Source organism: Phacochoerus africanus, chromosome 9, assembly GCF_016906955.1.
Source record: "Phacochoerus africanus isolate WHEZ1 chromosome 9, ROS_Pafr_v1, whole genome shotgun sequence".
Taxonomy (NCBI): domain Eukaryota; kingdom Metazoa; phylum Chordata; class Mammalia; order Artiodactyla; family Suidae; genus Phacochoerus; species Phacochoerus africanus.
The window spans coordinates 123,135,380-123,151,959 of NC_062552.1; the positions used below are offsets into that span (position 1 = coordinate 123,135,380).

Genomic DNA, 16,580 nt, shown 5'->3' on the forward strand with positions numbered 1-16,580 from the left:
GGCCCCCGGAACTGAGCAGCCCCTGGGTCTGCTGCCCAGAAGCACACCTGGCTCTGGACCCCGGGGGGGTGGGGCCGCGGGGGTTGGCTTTGGAGGAGGCCGCTTGGGACTGTCAGTGCCCCCTCCTAGGTTCCTAGTCAGACGGGGTTTGGATTTGAAAACCTCCCCATTCCTGGCCTACGGCCTGGTGAGGGGCCTCGGCCCTGGTCCTCCGCCTGCGACAAAGGAGCACCGCACACCACCACGGAGGCTCGCAACGGCCTTTATTTCTCTAGCACAAAGTAGACACTATCACAAACTTCTCTGTTACTCCTTTTACTAAAATAGTTCAAATCAAGGTTTTTACCACACTATCAAAAGTTCTATTTCTTTCTCTCTCCACAAATCAAAGTGGTTCAAGAGAAGGTAGACGCGGCACCGAGCCCAGGGCTCCCAGCTCCGCCCGGAGCCAGGGAGGGGCGGGCCCCTGTGCTTCCTACCCAAGGTAGAGCTGCCGGCCTGGGGACAGGGACCAGGAGACCCGCCCGTTCCCAGAGAGCAGCACAAATAGGTCCCCCGCGTTATGAAAAATATACACCTCTACCGCTCTGCAGTCATGCATTTCATTTCTTTAAAAAAAAAAAAATCAGTAGTATGCAGTTTCCGCTGAAGTTTTCAAGGACCCCAAAAAAAAAAAAAAAAAAAAGGTCACTTTTTTTTTCTCTTTAAACACTGATGTGTGGCTAAAAAATGTGCTCAGCGGGTTCCGATTCCAGGATGGGCTTGGCCACCTGGGATGAGGCTGGAAGGGTGACATCCATCACAGTGGGAACGGAAGCCACAGCACAGGTGCCACGGGGACTTTAGGATCTAGAATCAGAGGATGTGAAACAGAAAAGGGTTGAGGAGAGTTCACCCCACCACAAGCTTTCAGAGCTAAAGCTCCGGATGGGAGGAGGGTTGCCAGTGTCACCTCCCTGCTCATGGCAGAGCGGGGACTCGCCCTGAGCTGGCCCTGTGACCCCTGCCCCCCCCCCCCAGCCACGGGCTCCTGCCGCGCCCTCACCCTGAGCCCGGTGAGAAGCAGGCAGAAGCGCTGCAGGCTTTTCAGCAACTTATGTTCGAGGTGACTGTCACAGGTACAGTGCTGTCCTAGAAAGCCACTCCCATGTGGGGCTGGCTCCAGGGAATGGGCAGGGGCAGAAAGGAGACACCAGCATCCGCCCGGGGCTGCCTCCCGCGGAAACACCTCCCCCACGCCCTGGACACCCCTGCAGAAGTCAGGACAGGGTCGCTTCCTTCCAGCAGGGAAAGGTCCCTTTGAGGCTGTTCTTCCCTGGGTCAGTTTGCAGGCGACCTGCAGAACCAGGACACCTGACTTATTGCTTATTTTCAGTGGTGGCCAAGCCAGCCTGACCCAGACAGGACATCTGGGCTCCCAGGTATGGCTCCCACCCCAAAGGGGCCCAGATCCCTCAAGCTGCTCCGCGGTCCTTTGGACTCCAACACCCAGAGAGGGCCTCTGCCCCCCAGTTCACTGCCCACTTGGGCAGGAATCACCCAGAACCGTGTCCACGGATGTTCACCCAGCGCCAGGTGCACACGCTCGCTAGTCACAGGGAGGCTCACTACCTGACCTGCGGGCCAGCTCCTTCCAGGGGCCCACAGCTTCCTGTAACACCCAGGGCAAGAGGACCTGCCTGGCGCCGTCAGCAGCACCCACGTAGCACTCCCTGGGCACAGTGAGGGCCGAGGGCCTTTCCCCTGAGAGTGTCGACCCAAAGGCGCCAGGGCAGACGGAGGAACGGCTCAGAGGCGCCGCTGGGAAGAGGAGCAGGGGGGCCTCGTCTGGCCCCTTGCTGGGTCCCCATCCCCTGCTGCGCGGCGCGCCAAGTCCCGCTGAAGCGCCGAAGCCAGTGGCGGCCGAGGAACTAGAAAACACAGGAGGAGCCAGGGCTGGTTAGAGCCGCGGCGGCCCTGCCTTCCAGGCTCTGGGACAGCGTTTGTGGCACCGCCGTCCCTCAGCCCTGGGCCTCGTTTGCCTCACACACTAATGTTAAATCTACACATCTCACTTCACAGTTTACACACGATCAATTTACACTGAAGGTCTTATTTGTCCCCCAGAGCCCTACAAGGAGGGCCTTGAGCTGCCCGTTCTGCAGGAGAGGACACTGAGGCTCAGAAAGGGAGCTGAGTGTCCCCTGAGAGGAGGCAACAAGGCCTAAGGGGAGGACTCAGCTTGGGCCTCATCCCCACCCCACAGTGACCTCTCCTGCAGGTGGACCCCGATGGCTGGCGAGCGGTGAGGGCGGGCACAGGCCGACTAAAGCTCGCAAACCGTGAGCACAGCTCAAAGGCCCTCTGAGCCCTCCTTTCCCACCTCTCTGGGGCCCAGAGAGGCTGAGTGACTTGCTGAAGTTCACACAGGAAAATGAAAGCCAGAGCCCGGTCGGGCTTCTCCCAAGGAGGGCAGACCTCCTTCACCTGCGGCCACGCAGCTCTGTCCACAGTGATCCGGGATGGGGCGCTATTCCTGAGCAGGGGCCTCGGGCCCTGGGTAGGAAGGACCCCGAAAAGATAGGGCGCAACCTGGGACAGGGCGAGGGGGTGCTGCAGAGAGTGCGTGGCTGCGGGTGGAGACCTGAACTCCAAAAACAAGCAGTGGCTGGCAGCAGGAAGCCTGGGCACAGGGCCAGAGGAGGGGCCGCGGGTGAGTTTCCTTGTCCAGCTCGGGACCCAGGGCTGAGGCCGCCAGAGTTCAGGCCACAGCAGGTGGGGGCCCTGTGCGTTAGTGCAGCTGCCGGTGGCCTCTGTCCGGGGCAGATGGCAGCCAGGGCTGAAGGGCTTGATGACATACGTGCCCCTCCACCAAGGCTGGGCCCAGCCTGGGACAGTCCCTGGGCCTGGCCTCTCGAAGCGGCCAAAGCTTTGCACCGGGGGAGCCCAGAGCAGGAACGAGGCCGACCAGGCCACTCTGCCGCGGGGAGCCGTCTTCCCAGTCTGCTGGTGAGTGAGAGGCAGGAGATGGAGTCGGACCCCGGCAGCCAGGCCACGGCAGGCAGCGTCCTATGTACAGTTCACCAGACTAGAGGAGACAGTGGCTCGGCGCCCGGGGACCCCAGTCCACGTCCACGGAGCAACGGCCCTACAAAGGCCCTTTGAACTGGTTCCCGGACAGGTGCTGCCGGATGGAGGGCTTGGAGCTGGCGGCATCCCCCAGTTTTCTCCAGACCACCTGTGGGGAGGGGCAAGCTGGGAATGAGGGTCCACCCTGCACCCGCCCAGCGTGTCCCCAGAGCCAGGGGCCAGGAGGGGACACTAAGGCCGCGTGACACCTGGAGACCCTCAGACCGGGTCTTTGCATGTGCGCCCTCCGCACCGTGCCTCCCACCCCAAGGCGACTGAGCTGGCACCTCGAGGGCGCAGACTTGGGCCCGCAGCTGTCCAGTGGGCCCTACAGACCCAGGAGGCAGCAGCGGGGGGATACCCCGCCCCAGGGGGCAGCCCCGTGAACCACCCTCCCTGCTGGCTCCCACAAGGGTCCCAAGAGGCAAGGTGCACTGGCCAGGTGGGTCCCAGATCCAGGTGCCACCTCCCCAGAGACCCAGAGGCAGCCCAGCTGCCAAAGGCCAAGGCAGCCACGGCCAGGAGGGGCCCGCAGAGCTGAGGGTTCCGCCGGCACCGCAGTCTGGGCACCACCTGTGTGCCAGGAGCCAGCAGAGCACAGGGGACAGGGACCAAGGGTCAGGATACACAGGGCAAACAAGACCAGAGATCAGGGAGGAAAAGGGGGAGGGGAGGAGCGAGGCCCGGGCTCCCAGCCCCCCGGGTCACCTCCCAGGGGGGTTGTGGCCACACTGGGACTCGCCCGGTCACCCCGGCCCCGGCCCCAGGAGGCGCCTCACGTTGCACATCTCGCGGACAATGGCCTTCTCCTTCTCGCTCAGGTCCTCCTCGCAGCTGTCCTGGAGCTGCCGGTCCAGGTTCTCATGTACCTCCAGGACCTGCAGGGGGCGGCCCCAGGGTCAGGGGCAGAGGTCACAGGCAGGCCTCGGGCAAGGCCCCAGCTTCCCCCACCGCAAAGGGCAGTGGTGGACCCCTAGCCGCGGGGCCCTGGGATCGGGGGCTGGAGAGGCCTCAGGGCCCAGTTGTCCTGTCGCCTCGGCCCAGTGACACCGTAGACACCACGCAAGGGAAGTGGCGGCCCACGTCGGCAGTGGGGGCAGAGCAGGTGGACAGGCGGGGTGGGGACCGCTGTGGCACTCCAACCCCAGGACCCCACTTGGGACTCAGGACAGGCTGGCACATGCACATGGGGGGGGTGTCCAGTTGCCACCTGCCAGGCACAGCGAGCGGGCTGCCTGCGGGGAATCACGCGCCTGTGTCCCTGCTAGGGGGGTAGGGATGGGGGCACCTCAGTGGACGGGCCCCAGGGTGCACCCCAAGGCCCTGAGCAGGAGGGGGGCAGGGAGAGCTGGGCCTGGGAGACCCGAGCTTCCATCCTGGCCGTCCTGGCCCACCCCCACTCCGGGGAGCACCTGTCCTTCCCACCTGCCCCAGGCCTCAGCTCCCTGGCTGCAGGGGTGACGCAGCCACCACCCCACCTCCCAACCCCCCCCACACACACACTCCAGGCAGCCACGGCCACCGGACCAAAGTCCCCCAGCTGCCTGCGGAGAGGGCAAGTGGGGTCCTAGGTCACAGGGTCCTGAAGTGCCAGGGACCTAGGGGCCCCAGAGGGAGCGGGAACCGGGCAGGGCCTGGCTCTCACCTTCATCGCGTGCACCACGGCCTCGGGCTTCTGTCCTGCAGCGCTGTAGCCGGCGGAGGGGGGCGAGGACAGCTCGGGAACAGGGCAGGCGGGGCCCTGTGGGCAGAACCGTGTCTTAGCTCACCCTGGCTGGCTCCCAGGTGGCAGCCACAGGTGCAACCAGCAGCTGGGAGGGATTCTTGGGTCTGTGGGGCCGGGGCCCAGGCCAGAGACCATGGGGGCCGAGGAGCAGCACCCCATCCCGCAGGCTCCTCTGCACAGCCTGGCGCGCGTGGAAGGTCTCTCACCTGCTTGGAAGGTCTCTCACCTGCTCTGCAGGTCACCTAGGATGATACAGAGGGCCTGGGCCTGACTCCTAAGCCCCCTCCCCGTCCCTTAGGCTCCACCCCGGGCATTCCTGGGGCTTCCGGCCCTGAGCCTCCCTGTCTGGGGACTGCCACCTCATCCTGCAGTCTAACTGGCAACTAGGTGCCCGGCTCCCACATCAGCCTGGGGGTCAGGAGACGGGGGCCGGGAGAGGAAGGGATCCAGCTTCCTGGCTCCCTGCCACCTGTGTCAGAGGCCAAGTGTCCACCCAGCTCCTCCCCAAGGGGCAGTGGCCCAGGTGGCCACAGTGCAGGAGGCAGGGCTTTCGGCTGGGGCTGCAGCGGAACCGGCCCCTGAGCAAGGTCAAGGGACCAAGGCCGCATGAAAGAGCTCATGCCTGAGGAGCTAGATGGAGCCCCAGGGCCAGCAGGACGCGCAGCCGGTGGTGCTGGAAGCAGAAAGAAAACACCAGGAGTGGCCCAGGGGGTGCATGAGCAGGGGGGGGCATCCTTGGGCCCCTTTGCAGCCCTGAGTCTCAGTTTCCTTCTCGGTCAGTGGGCCCTGAAGGCCCCTCCAGCGATCAGGCCAATGAGGCCACTGCCCTGGGAGCCTGCCCAGCTGGGCCACCCTGCACAGGGACCCTCGGTGCCTGGCACCTTCTGCCGCCAGCGGCCAACCTCTGCACTCTTATCACCAGCCAGGGTGGCCTGGCCCTGCTCCTGGGCCCTCGCAGGCTCAGCCTGCTCTGGCTCCACACAGAGGCCTGCAGCCTCGGGGTCCGGGAGAGCTGGCTTGGGCAAGGCTCTGGGGGCAGGCCCGGCCCACTCCACCCCTCAGGTCCCTGTGTCCCGGGTGTGCACAGAGACCTGGGCTGCTGTCTCCCTGACTCTGGCCCAAGCCACCCGATCTCTGGTGCCCAGGCCAGTGTGTCATGTGGAGGAACCAAACTGGGTTCTGGCGTGTGTGCCCTGCGGCAGAAGGCTGCCCTCCCAGCACAGGCCAGCAGGGGGCGACATCCACACACACAGAGCCCAGGAAGGCGGCTGGCCGGGGCACCTCTGGCCTCAGGTCCTGTCTGCACCCGGGGCTCCCAGCACTGCCTGCTCTGTAAGGAGGGCTGATTCCTGCAGCAAAGGCAGGCAGGAACTGCACGTGGCCGGGGTAGATGGTGCAGCCGTTTGCTGGCCGGCCTCACTGGGTGGACGGAGCAAATGAGCGTGGTCTCAGGACCCTATAAGGGAAGCCACCACTGGACACTGGTCAAGACTGTACCCTTAGGGCCTTTTCCAAACCCAGCTCAGCCCTGCAGGCATCCCGTGGTGGGGGTGGCAGAGCACAGCCTGCAAAGCACCCGCCAGAAGAGCGGCCCAAGGGGGCAGGTTACGACCCTAGGCGCGGACGCCATCTCTCTATGGGCCCATTTTACAGATGGAGACGGGGAGCCTGCACAACTCGCCCAAGGCCAACCAGCTAGTAAAGAAGGGCGCTGGGAGTTCCCATCGTGGCATAGTGGTTTACGAATCCGACTAGGAACCATGAGGTTATGGGTTCGATCCCTGGCCTTGCTCAGTGGGTTAAGGATCCGGCATCGCCGTGAGCTGTGGTCCCAGACACGGCTGGGATCCCCTGTTGCTGTGGCTCTGGCGTAGGCCGGCAGCTACAGCTCCGATTAGACCCCTAGCCCGGGAACCTCCATATGCCGCGGGAGCGGCCCTAGAAAAAGGCAAAAAGACCATAAAATAAAATAAAATAAAAAATAAAGAAGGGCGCTGAGGCTCAAACCCAGGTCTGCGCGACTCCAGTGCTGGTGTTCAAGGAGAGAGGCGTATGCCCAAGAGCACTGAACACAGCCGTCTACACATTTGCCCGTCCAGGAGCGGTCAGAGCAGCACCAGTCACAACAGGTGAAAAATGGAAGCCGACATACGGCAACTAACGAGCGGATGAACAAAATGTGGGACCCGCACGACGGCTCGGGATTCAACTGTGGGAAGGAACGAAGCTCTGACTCGCTGTCGATGAGCCTCAGAAACGGGGTGCTCAGGGCAAGAAGCCGGTCACTGAGAGGATGCCAAGGCTTAGGACTCCACGTCTACGAAGCATCCAGAAAGGGCAAAATGAGCAGGTGCCAGCGCCCGGGAGGAGAGCTGGGAGGGACTACCAGCGAGTCTGGCGTTTCTTTCTTACCAGGGGACAAGCCAGGTTCCACTGTGATGACTGCGAAGGTAGAACAACCATTAAAATGTGCGCTTAAAAAAAGTTAATTAATTGGAGTTCCCATCGTGGCGCAGCGGAAAAGAATCCAACTGGGAGCCATGGGGTTGTGGGTTCGGTCCCTGGCCTCGCTCATTGGGTTAAGGATCTGGCATTGCCGTGAGCTGTGGTGTAGGTTGCAGATGTGGCTTGGATCTGACATTGCTGGGGCTGTGGTGTAGGCCGGCAGCTACAGCTGTGATTTGACCCCTAGTCTGAGAACCTTCATAAGCCTCAGGTACGGCCCTAAGAAGACAAAAAAGACAAAAAAAAAAAAAGTTAATTAACCAAAAAAGTAGTAAGAAACCAGTTTCCCCAGGGGACCTGTGGAGAGCCTCCTCCTCTCAGAAGGCTTAGGAGTCACCCTCCTGCTCCACTGATGGGCGGGGAGGGGGGAGGGACAGCCAGCTGGGCAGGGAGGCGGTGGCCCCACCCCACCGGGTCCCCGGTTTCCCCTCGGGGGCCTCTGACATGTGGACATGCAGGTGGCCTTCCAGAAGGTGTGCCCACCCCAGGCGTGGAGCAGGCTATGCCCTCGGCAGCGTCAGAGCACAGGCGCGGGCTCCCCACCTGAACCTCGCTCTCCCTGTGGGCCTGAATGCCAGACACAGGGTTCCCCGGGGCTTGGCACCCTCTGAGCATCCCAAGAGGCCTGGCCTCTGAGCCCCCACCTCAGCTCCAGCCCCCCTACTGCCCGCTCAGCAGCCTGTGTCTGCCCCATAAGATACCCCAACCCTCTCCATCTACCCGGAACCTGCCCCCCAGCCTCGGTGGAGCTTCAGGCTGGCCCCTGGCCTCCAGGCCTGGGGTGGCCTGGTGCTGGCACATACTAGCCACATGCCACCCTGGTGCATCCCCCCCTCCAAAGTGGGGTGACAACCCCCGGTGTGCAGAGCAATCTCAAGGAGGCAAACAGAGCCCTGCTAAGGCTTCCTCAAGGAAGCCTTCCGGAAGTCTCACTCCTTTCAACAGCCTTGAGCTGCACTGTCAAGGCCTCAGAAGCTCAGCCCTCACTCAGGATATGTCTTCTAGAGAGACCTGGGGTAGCGAGCTTCCTCTGCTCTCACCCCACAGGCCTGGCACAACACAGGAGCACAACCCTTTACAGTTTGCAGCTCACTGAGAGGCTCCAGCGCACAGCACCGTTAGCAGTTAGGATTCCCACAGACGATCAGAGAGAAGGGAGGGCAGGCAGGGAGGAAGGGCCCCTGCCGGGGTGGGGGCGAGACTGGGCTTTTCCGAGAGCCCTTATCGCCAAGCAGTCGGAGCCTCACTCAGCCACGGGGCTCCTGGATAAATATTTGGATCATCTGGTCATCAGCGGCCTCTGCCACCTGCACAGCAGCAGCAGCTGCGCTCCCGGAGAAGGTGCGAAGGCCCCAGAGAGAAACAGCAGGACGCTCAGGCGCCCACAGCACCACCCGGTTCCCGGAGGCACAGAGGCCCGGGGAGGCACCAGGGTTGCCGTCCTTGCCGGCCGAGGTGGAGGGAGACAGCAGGGCCAGGACCCCAGGGGAGAGTCCAGGCCCACATCGCAGGGTGGCCTCAGGCCAGCTCCATTTCTCATCCGTCCCCTGGGGACAGTCAGGTCCCTGCCTTGCCGTGGGCTTACGTATGCAGAGAGCCCCCTGCACTGTGTGTGCATGGAGATGCCCCGTGAACACCCGCAGCGCTCGCGCAGATGCGGGCTCCCGGGTTGGCAGCGTATCCACGGATCTGCGCAATCAGCTAGCGGAACGCTTTTGTGCCCTCGTCCCCTTCTCCCGGTCACCCTCAATGTCCTTTCTGCTTCTAAGATCTGTGTGCTCTGAACGCAAGGCGTCACGCCGGGATGACAGGTGCCCTGGTTCACGAGGAGCAGTCCTGAGCTGCCCCGCACACCTCAGGCAGCTGGCCCCAGGCCCCGCCTCTCCTTTCCCATTCGGCGCAGGCCAGAGCCCAGGTAGAACCCAAGAGAACCTTGGAGGCCCCCTGTTGATACCTACAGGGCATCGTCATGACTCCTCCCTACCTCCCTTCCCAAGTCCACGATGGCGACCCCCGCATATATACACCGCAGCCACACCCCAGGCTCCAGTGACAGCCGGATGTCCTCTCTGTCCCTGCAGTGTCCAAGGAGGGATGCAGGTGGCACAGAGGGACAGAGGCTGGGCCTCACGGCCCGAGCACCAGCTGCACTACCGCAGCATCATGCCAGGTGGGCTGCCACCTCTAACCAGCATGCTGGGCCCTTACGAGGCTCCAAGAGTCAAGGGTCAAGGGTCGGGAGTCAGGGCCCAAGCCTGTCCTGGAAGAATGAAGAAGGGCACTCTGGCCGTGAGCTCACGCCTTGACCTGGCAGCAGCTTGGGCAGAAGCCTGGGCAGGTCCCTCCTCTCCTGGAGGAGCTGGGCCCCCAAAGGAACAGTGGGGCTCTGGGGGAGGGGCACTCACATTCTGCAGGGACTCCTGGTAGGAGGGCGGCAGGCTGGGGAGCTGTGACTCCGAGTGGTACGGGGAGAAGCCTTTCCGCAGCGTCCGGAACTCTCCAGAGCCTGCCTGCTGCACGAGAGAAGGAGGGGGGGGGGGTTAGCTGCGAGGGGCTGGGCTGGGGGGCCAAGGACTGCTGGCCCCTCACCCGACAGGACACTCCTGCCTGCTCGTCCACAGGGCTCCCTTGCGGGCAGGCAGGGGTCTGGTCCCCTCCATGCACCTTGAGGATGCGGGTTTGATCCCGGGCCTCATTCAGTAGGTTAAGGATCCGGCGTGGCTGTGGCTGTGGCTGTGGCTGTGGTGTAGGCGGGCAGCTGCAGCTCTGATTCGACCCCTGGCCTGGGAACTTCCGTATGCTGTAGGTTCAGCCCTAAAAAGCAAAAAGAAAAGAAGGAAAAAAAAAAAAGGAGGGGGGGGAATGAAGAATGAATGCATGCATGGGTGATGGGTGAATGGGCACATATTTATCAGGTGGTTCAGCTCAGGCAAAGCAACCCCCCGACCCCGAGGCTGGGGCTGGGGGCTGGACACAGAGAGGAGACGGACCTAGCAGCACCCTCAACCCAACACAGGCCCCCTGGTTGGGCTGAGCCTTGGCCCTCAGGCCCTGGGCATCACGAAGCCCCTGGGGGTGCTGTTTCCGGCCCACACATGCTCTTCTTCTACTCGGAAGGAACCAAGAGAACCCTCCTGGGCAGATAAATGCAGTGGAATGTCCCACAAATCAACGGGCACTTGAGTTGCCCAAACAAACCCTTGGAAGGGAGGAAGCCAGGGCTGAGGCCGGCAGGCGAGACAGCAGCAGCCTCGCCCTGAGGCCCCTCCTCCCACTCATCAGCCCCCCTCTGCTGGGCCAGAGGGGTCTGCACAGACCCTGCTTCCCTCCCGCCAGCCGCGGGACCCAGGATCCGCAGGACCTCACTGCAGCCTCATCAATATGCTGGATTCTGCTCTCCCGCCCCCATCACCCCTGGTCAGCACTGCCCCCCACCCCCGTCCGCCCCAGGTCTCATGGTCCCAAGGCCTCGAGAGGGCGCACAGGGCCCTGTAGGTGGCTGTAGGGTGGGGTATGGAGGTGGAAAGGCAGTCACCCCCTGGTTAAACCACCCCCAGGAGCCCACTGCCCAGAGCAAAGACCAGCTGTTCAGCTGAGAACTGTTCCCATGGCCTGGGGGGGGGGGGACCAGAGTGGGAGCCCAGGTCCCAAGGGGCACAGAGGGGAGGGGAGTGGGGACCTGCCCTCCGGTGGTGGCCCTGGGGCACAGCCCTCTATCTTCAAATGGGACCACCACGGCCCATCATGGCCTGGGTTAACCTGAGGCAGGGGAGCCGGAGGTCTGCTGCTGCTCCCGGGCCAGCCAGGGGTCTGTGCGATCAAGCGGACCCCCACCGCCAGGCAGCAAAACGGAGGCCCGCCCCTCGCCCCCCCCCCCCCACTGGGGGTCCCCCTCCTCAGGGCGCCCCTGCCTCCCTTCCCTGTGGGGGTCACCCCAGCTCTACCTAAAGGTAAAAACCCCAAATTATTTTCCTGGCTAGGTCTCCGGGACAGTGACAAAATCTTCTCCAACAGAGAGCACGTTGCAAGCCCAAGGCCCTGAATGTCCACACCTGGGGTCGCAGGCCTCTCGCCTGGGCCCTGATGCCACCCTGTGGGCACACCCTCACCGGCCTTGCCAGGCTGGTGGGAGAAAGCCAGGGGCCAGGGGGAGGCCCACGCCCATACCCACACCTACACCCACTGACAAGGATCTGGCCACAGAGCCTGGGATCGGGGCCACGGTCCTCTCCCGCCGGCCCTGTGACCAGGGCAGCGGGCACTGCCCTGTTCTTGCCCGCACACCGTCTAGATTCCGCTCTGGGCCCACTCCCGCCTCCTCCACGGCTCCCCTGGCCCTGGACCAGACGGGTTCGGAGGCAGCTCTCGTGCATTGTCACTGAAGACACTGGTTTGTGTGTCTCCTTCCTCCCCCCAGATAACTTCGGGGGGGGGGGTGTGTGCAAAGGGGGTGGGAGTTTTTAATTAGCGGTTGCAATTCCCACCCCAGCCTTCGGCAAGGGGCCCACAGAACTTTATTAGCGCAACACGGAGCTGGCGGGGAGGACACGCGCGCTCTCTCGAGGACAACGCGACTAATGACGCATCGAAATGAGGAGCCATAATTGCACTTACATCCAAATTAAAAATCCTGCGATTTGCCCGCTGGTGCCCAGGAAGAGGGAGAGCCCTACGGCCTCACCGCTGACGGGGGCAGAGCTGAAGTGGCATATCTGGGGGCGGCTGGGCCCACATCTGCGGGAGCTGGGGGCCAAGGACCTGGTGGGGGTGGGAGGGCAACACGGCCCCTGGGGGGCCACCCTGCCCCCACCCTCACTGACGTGGGTCCCTGGGGACACGGGGAGGCGGGGCTGACACGGAGCAGGACTTGAACAGGAGTAGGAGTGCCCAACCCTTCCGAGGGAAGGAACCAGCCCAGGCCCTGCCCCCGTCCGGTCCCCCCACCAAGGGCAGCAGCAGAGTTCGGAGGCGGCAGAGAGAGACCCAGGAGGCCGCAGAGCCCCCAGCCCACCGCCAAGAGCTCCCCGGGCCTCCGTCCAGGGCCGTCACTGCAACGCTGCCCAAGCTCCGGGCTGCCTGCAGCGGGCTGAGTGAGCTCAGGCTGCCCAGCCTCTGCGACGATACCCCGAGCAGCAGAGGTGCCCAGGTCATCGCCTTCCCAGGGGCTCCTGCTCACAAAGCCGAGGGCCGCCCCCACATCTACCTGGGGGCACTGTCCAGGGAGGTGAACAGAAGCAGGCAAGCGCAGGAACTTGGAGAAAAGGGGGGCTGCCCCACTCCCACCCCTCCACTGGGTGGGGGGCTTTCTGGGCTCGCTCAGAGGCAGCTACTCTCACCCAGCCTTCCTGCTCCCAAAGGGCCCTCAGCCCCTCGAGCGGGCTGGTGCTGCTGCAGGAGGTGCTCAAGCACCTGCTGTGTGCACCCAGGCAGGGGTGGCAGCGAGAAGGCGGCCTGCAGCTCTGGGGATGGAAGGTGAGCCCTGACACAGAGGTGCCCAGGGCCCCCACTCTGCAGCCCGCCCTCGGGTGGCCGCTTGGACCCCCAGACCCAGGGCTGCCTGGCTGATCTGTATGCAGTGACTGGGGAAGGACCCCCACAGAGGGAGTCATCCCCAGCCTGGTCGCCGCCGTAGCACCGGGAGGTGTCGGCGTCTCCATCACAGGGACAGGGCTCCAACCCCACGTGATACCAGCCCTGCTTTCCAAAACTGTAACACATGGTAATAACACCTACCTCTGAGGGGCGGGCAGGGGTGGTAGAGGTGGGAGCCTGGGGGCTCTTCCTGCCCCCAGCCCCCACCCCTCGGGGACCTGGTCCTGGGACCTGGTCCAGCTGGCAGCCAGCACTACTCCTGTGGCCTTGACGAGCCCCTCGTGTCCTCCTGCAAAGTGGGAATCACCAACTGCCCATCCACCCTGCAAGCTGGGGACCTCTGATGAGGCGGGTAAGAGGGGGCCTGGAGAGGCCGCTGTCTCAGAACTTTTGTTTTCTTACAGCCGCACCGGCGGCATATGGAGATTCCCAGGCTAGGGGGTTGAACTGGAGTTGTAGCCATTGGCCTACACCATGGCCACAGCAACACCAGATCCTTAACCCACTGAGTGAGGCCAGGGATCGAACCTGCATCCTCATGGATGCTAGTTGGGTTCATAACCCGCTGAGCCCCAAGACAAACTCCTGTCTTAGGGCTGCTGCTCTTGTTTGGCAAAGCAGGGAGTTAACGCCTGCTCGGAGAGAAGGCAGATCCTGAGATGAATCTCAAGGCACGACCAGGGCACCCTGGGTGGTGGTCGGCTCCCAGGAAGGGACGGGGACACCCAGAGGAGACCAGGCACTACACAGCACTCCAAGCAGCCCCCACCCTGCACACACCCACTGCAAACAAGTCCCACCAGGCAGCTCTACCTGAAGCCAGCTTCTCGGGCGGCCGTAGGGGCGGGGCAGCTGGAAGGAAGACAGCAGTGTCACCCAGCACACGCCAGCCACGACCCTCACCTCTGCCCTCCCTCCCCTGGAGACCCACTAGCCCAAAGCCACCAGGACTTCGGCTGGGCGGGAGTGGAGGCGGGTGGGCCAAGGGCCGAGGTGGGGGACCCTAAGGCGCCCCCCATGTCTTTACAAACAAGGAGAGAGAGCAGGCCTGCCGCACCCGAGCACTGGGGCCCCCAAGATCCTGGGCAGCTGGGCGAGGCCGGGTATCAGGGCGAAGGGGGCCCGCAAGGTCCCTTGCAAGAACGGACAGGTCCTACCGAGCAGATTCACCTTCCTTTCCCCCCCTTTAATTTTAAGAGCACTCATTTGCAGGCCATTAAACAAAGCGGCTGCAGCAAGGCCGGGGGCCCATAGGTTCCTAATCAGCACTGGGCTCAGGCAGCGCAGTGTCCACGTGGGTTAATGTACAGCTAACACTGCTTGTCCGCGGCACGACTTCCCTACTCCCCGGGCAATGCCGGGTCCTCGATCCCATTTCTCAACGTCAGCTGTGTGCACAGCCCCGGCAGCCTGTGACTGACGGGGAACACGCAGACCAGGTCTCAGCCACCACGATGACCGCCTTCCGCGCCCCTTGGCAGGACCGGATGACTGAGGGGACAGTTCGTGTGGTCTCCGCAGAGGGAGGTGGGGGACTTGGGAGGGTGCAGATGTTGCAGGGTCCAAATCCCATCGCAGCTGGTGGATCGGAGCAACTCGCCAACTTCCCGGGCCTCTGACTGCTTTTGCATGTGGTCAACCGGGGACCACATGGACCCTCTGCCACTGGATGGCCCACAGGCGCGGTCACAGTGCCTGGCCCACAGCCTCACCATCCTCCAGGGCCAGCCCCCAGTGCTTTCCGTGACTGGCCCTTTAATCCTGGGGCCGCACCATTAGTGCCCCCATTTTACAGATGGGAAGACGGAGGCACAGAGAGGTAAAGCCAACGCCTATGTCACCCAGCTGGAAAGCAGCACTTTGGGGATTTGGACCAGGCCCTCTGGCTCTAGAGTCCCAGGCTGGCCTCTCGCCTGCTGACCGGCCCAGCCTGTGGCTCCCAGTGGACACTGGTTAAGTCCCGGTCATAGGGGCAGAGGTGGAAGCCCCCGTGTCTTTTCCTGCCCATCTGTTGCTGGACTGACCGATGCTCAGATGATGGAAAGAGGGGTTTCCCTGACTGAGGAAGAGGCTGGACCTCAGTTTCTGCTAATGAAGCAATTTAAGCCTGGGGACCATGTCACCTATGATAGAGGGGGCAGGGACACGACAGCCACACCAAACAAGCAGAGCAGGGATGGCTCAGAACCTGTCACAGGCGGCATGTCACAGGCAAGAACTGCCACCACAGGCAAGCCATGAGGCCAGCCATCTCCCGGGGAGGGGGGAGGGCAGGCGTGGCAAGAGAACCCACCAAACAGGACAACCCTCCAACCCTCCAACCCTCCTTGGGGGACACAGGAGACACAACTAGCTTAGATGGTTCAAAACTCAGACATGGGGGAAAAAGGAGCAGTTCATCAGGGACCAAGCCTGGCTGAGTGCGCATCTTGAAAAATCCCAGGTTCCCGGAGTTCCGGCTGTGGCGCAATGGGATTGGCAGTGTCTTGCGAGCGCTGGGACACAGGTTCAATCCCTGGACCAGTACAGTGGGTTAAGGATCCGGTATTGCCGCCACTGCAGCTTAGGTTGCAACTGTGGCTTGGATCTGATCCCCAGTCTGGGAACTCCATAAGCTGCAGGGCAGCCAAAAACGAAAAAGGAAAAAAGAAAGAAAAAATCCCAGGTTCTCACGACCAGGAGGAGAGAAGGGCAGGTGCTGCCTGGGGGGACAGAAGGAGGAGGTTCTGGTGGGCGTGGCATGCATGGAGCAGGCCGTCACGCCTATCCTGCAGGTGAGGGGACCGAGGCACCAGGACATGAGGTAGTTTGCCTGAAGCCACACGCAGTTGAGCGCTGAGCAGGGATCATATGAAGTCAGACTCCTCCAGGGCCCAAACCTACTTACACCATCAGGCCGACACCACCACTGCTCCAGGCTGAACTGTGTCCCCACCGAATTCATATGCTGACCCCAGCTGCCTAAGCCCCTTCCCTGTCCCCCAACCTCCCCCGCCCGGTTCTTGGTCACACAGCCTCACAGACTCATGCGGTCAGCCATCCTGGGAACTCCTCTGCCCCCCAGGCCTCAGTGTCCCCATTCACGCTTGGTGTAAACCCTGGGGTCATTTCCAACCTGACTGTTCGGCAAGCCCATGTGGCACAGGCCGGATGGGAAGAGCCAGCACGGGGCCAAGGAGGAGGGGGGTGCCTGGCTGCAGCCGCCGGCCTGGACCACTGCCTCCACTCCCCCAGCTGGCCGCCTGCTCTTGCTCTTTTGTGAGGCTGGCTTCTGGGCACACGCGGAGCCTGCATTTATCAGCCCAGCAGGGAAGTGAACGGAGGAAACGTCAGAGCGGAGGCCCCCGGGCATCAATTACAGCCTCCCCCAGCCCAGCCAGCCAGGCATGGCATCCACGGGAAAAATCATAACGGGTACCGGGCTGAGATGAATCATCACAGAGGAAGCAGCTGTGTTGATGAAATTTTAAAACTGACATGAGAAAGAAAATACGAACTGCAATACAGTAATTTAGCCTGTGAACACTAAAGGCACATTTTAAATTAAAGCTATTTCGGAGTTAGACAGAGGCCATGGGGGGAGGGGTGGGCAGTCGGGAACGGGAACCCACAGAGGCTCTCTGCCCTCCGACCCAAATCCAAAGCCGTG

At 62.8% G+C, this 16,580-nt stretch overlaps 1 protein-coding gene across 1 annotated transcript in view; it reads right to left on the bottom strand.

Annotated features, from left to right (window-relative positions):
* Positions 1-246: 246 nt before the first annotated feature.
* The window catches only part of CCDC85C (coiled-coil domain containing 85C), an 82,631-nt gene continuing 66,297 nt past the window's right edge, over positions 247-16,580 (bottom strand). The window contains exons 3-6 of the mRNA XM_047794974.1: positions 9,745-9,852; positions 4,754-4,849; positions 3,888-3,986; positions 247-3,217 (exon numbers count right to left, since the gene is read on the bottom strand). Coding sequence (XP_047650930.1) covers positions 3,128-3,217; positions 3,888-3,986; positions 4,754-4,849; positions 9,745-9,852 — 393 coding nt within the window. The 3' untranslated portion in view covers positions 247-3,127. The remainder of the gene's footprint in view (positions 3,218-3,887; positions 3,987-4,753; positions 4,850-9,744; positions 9,853-16,580) is intronic.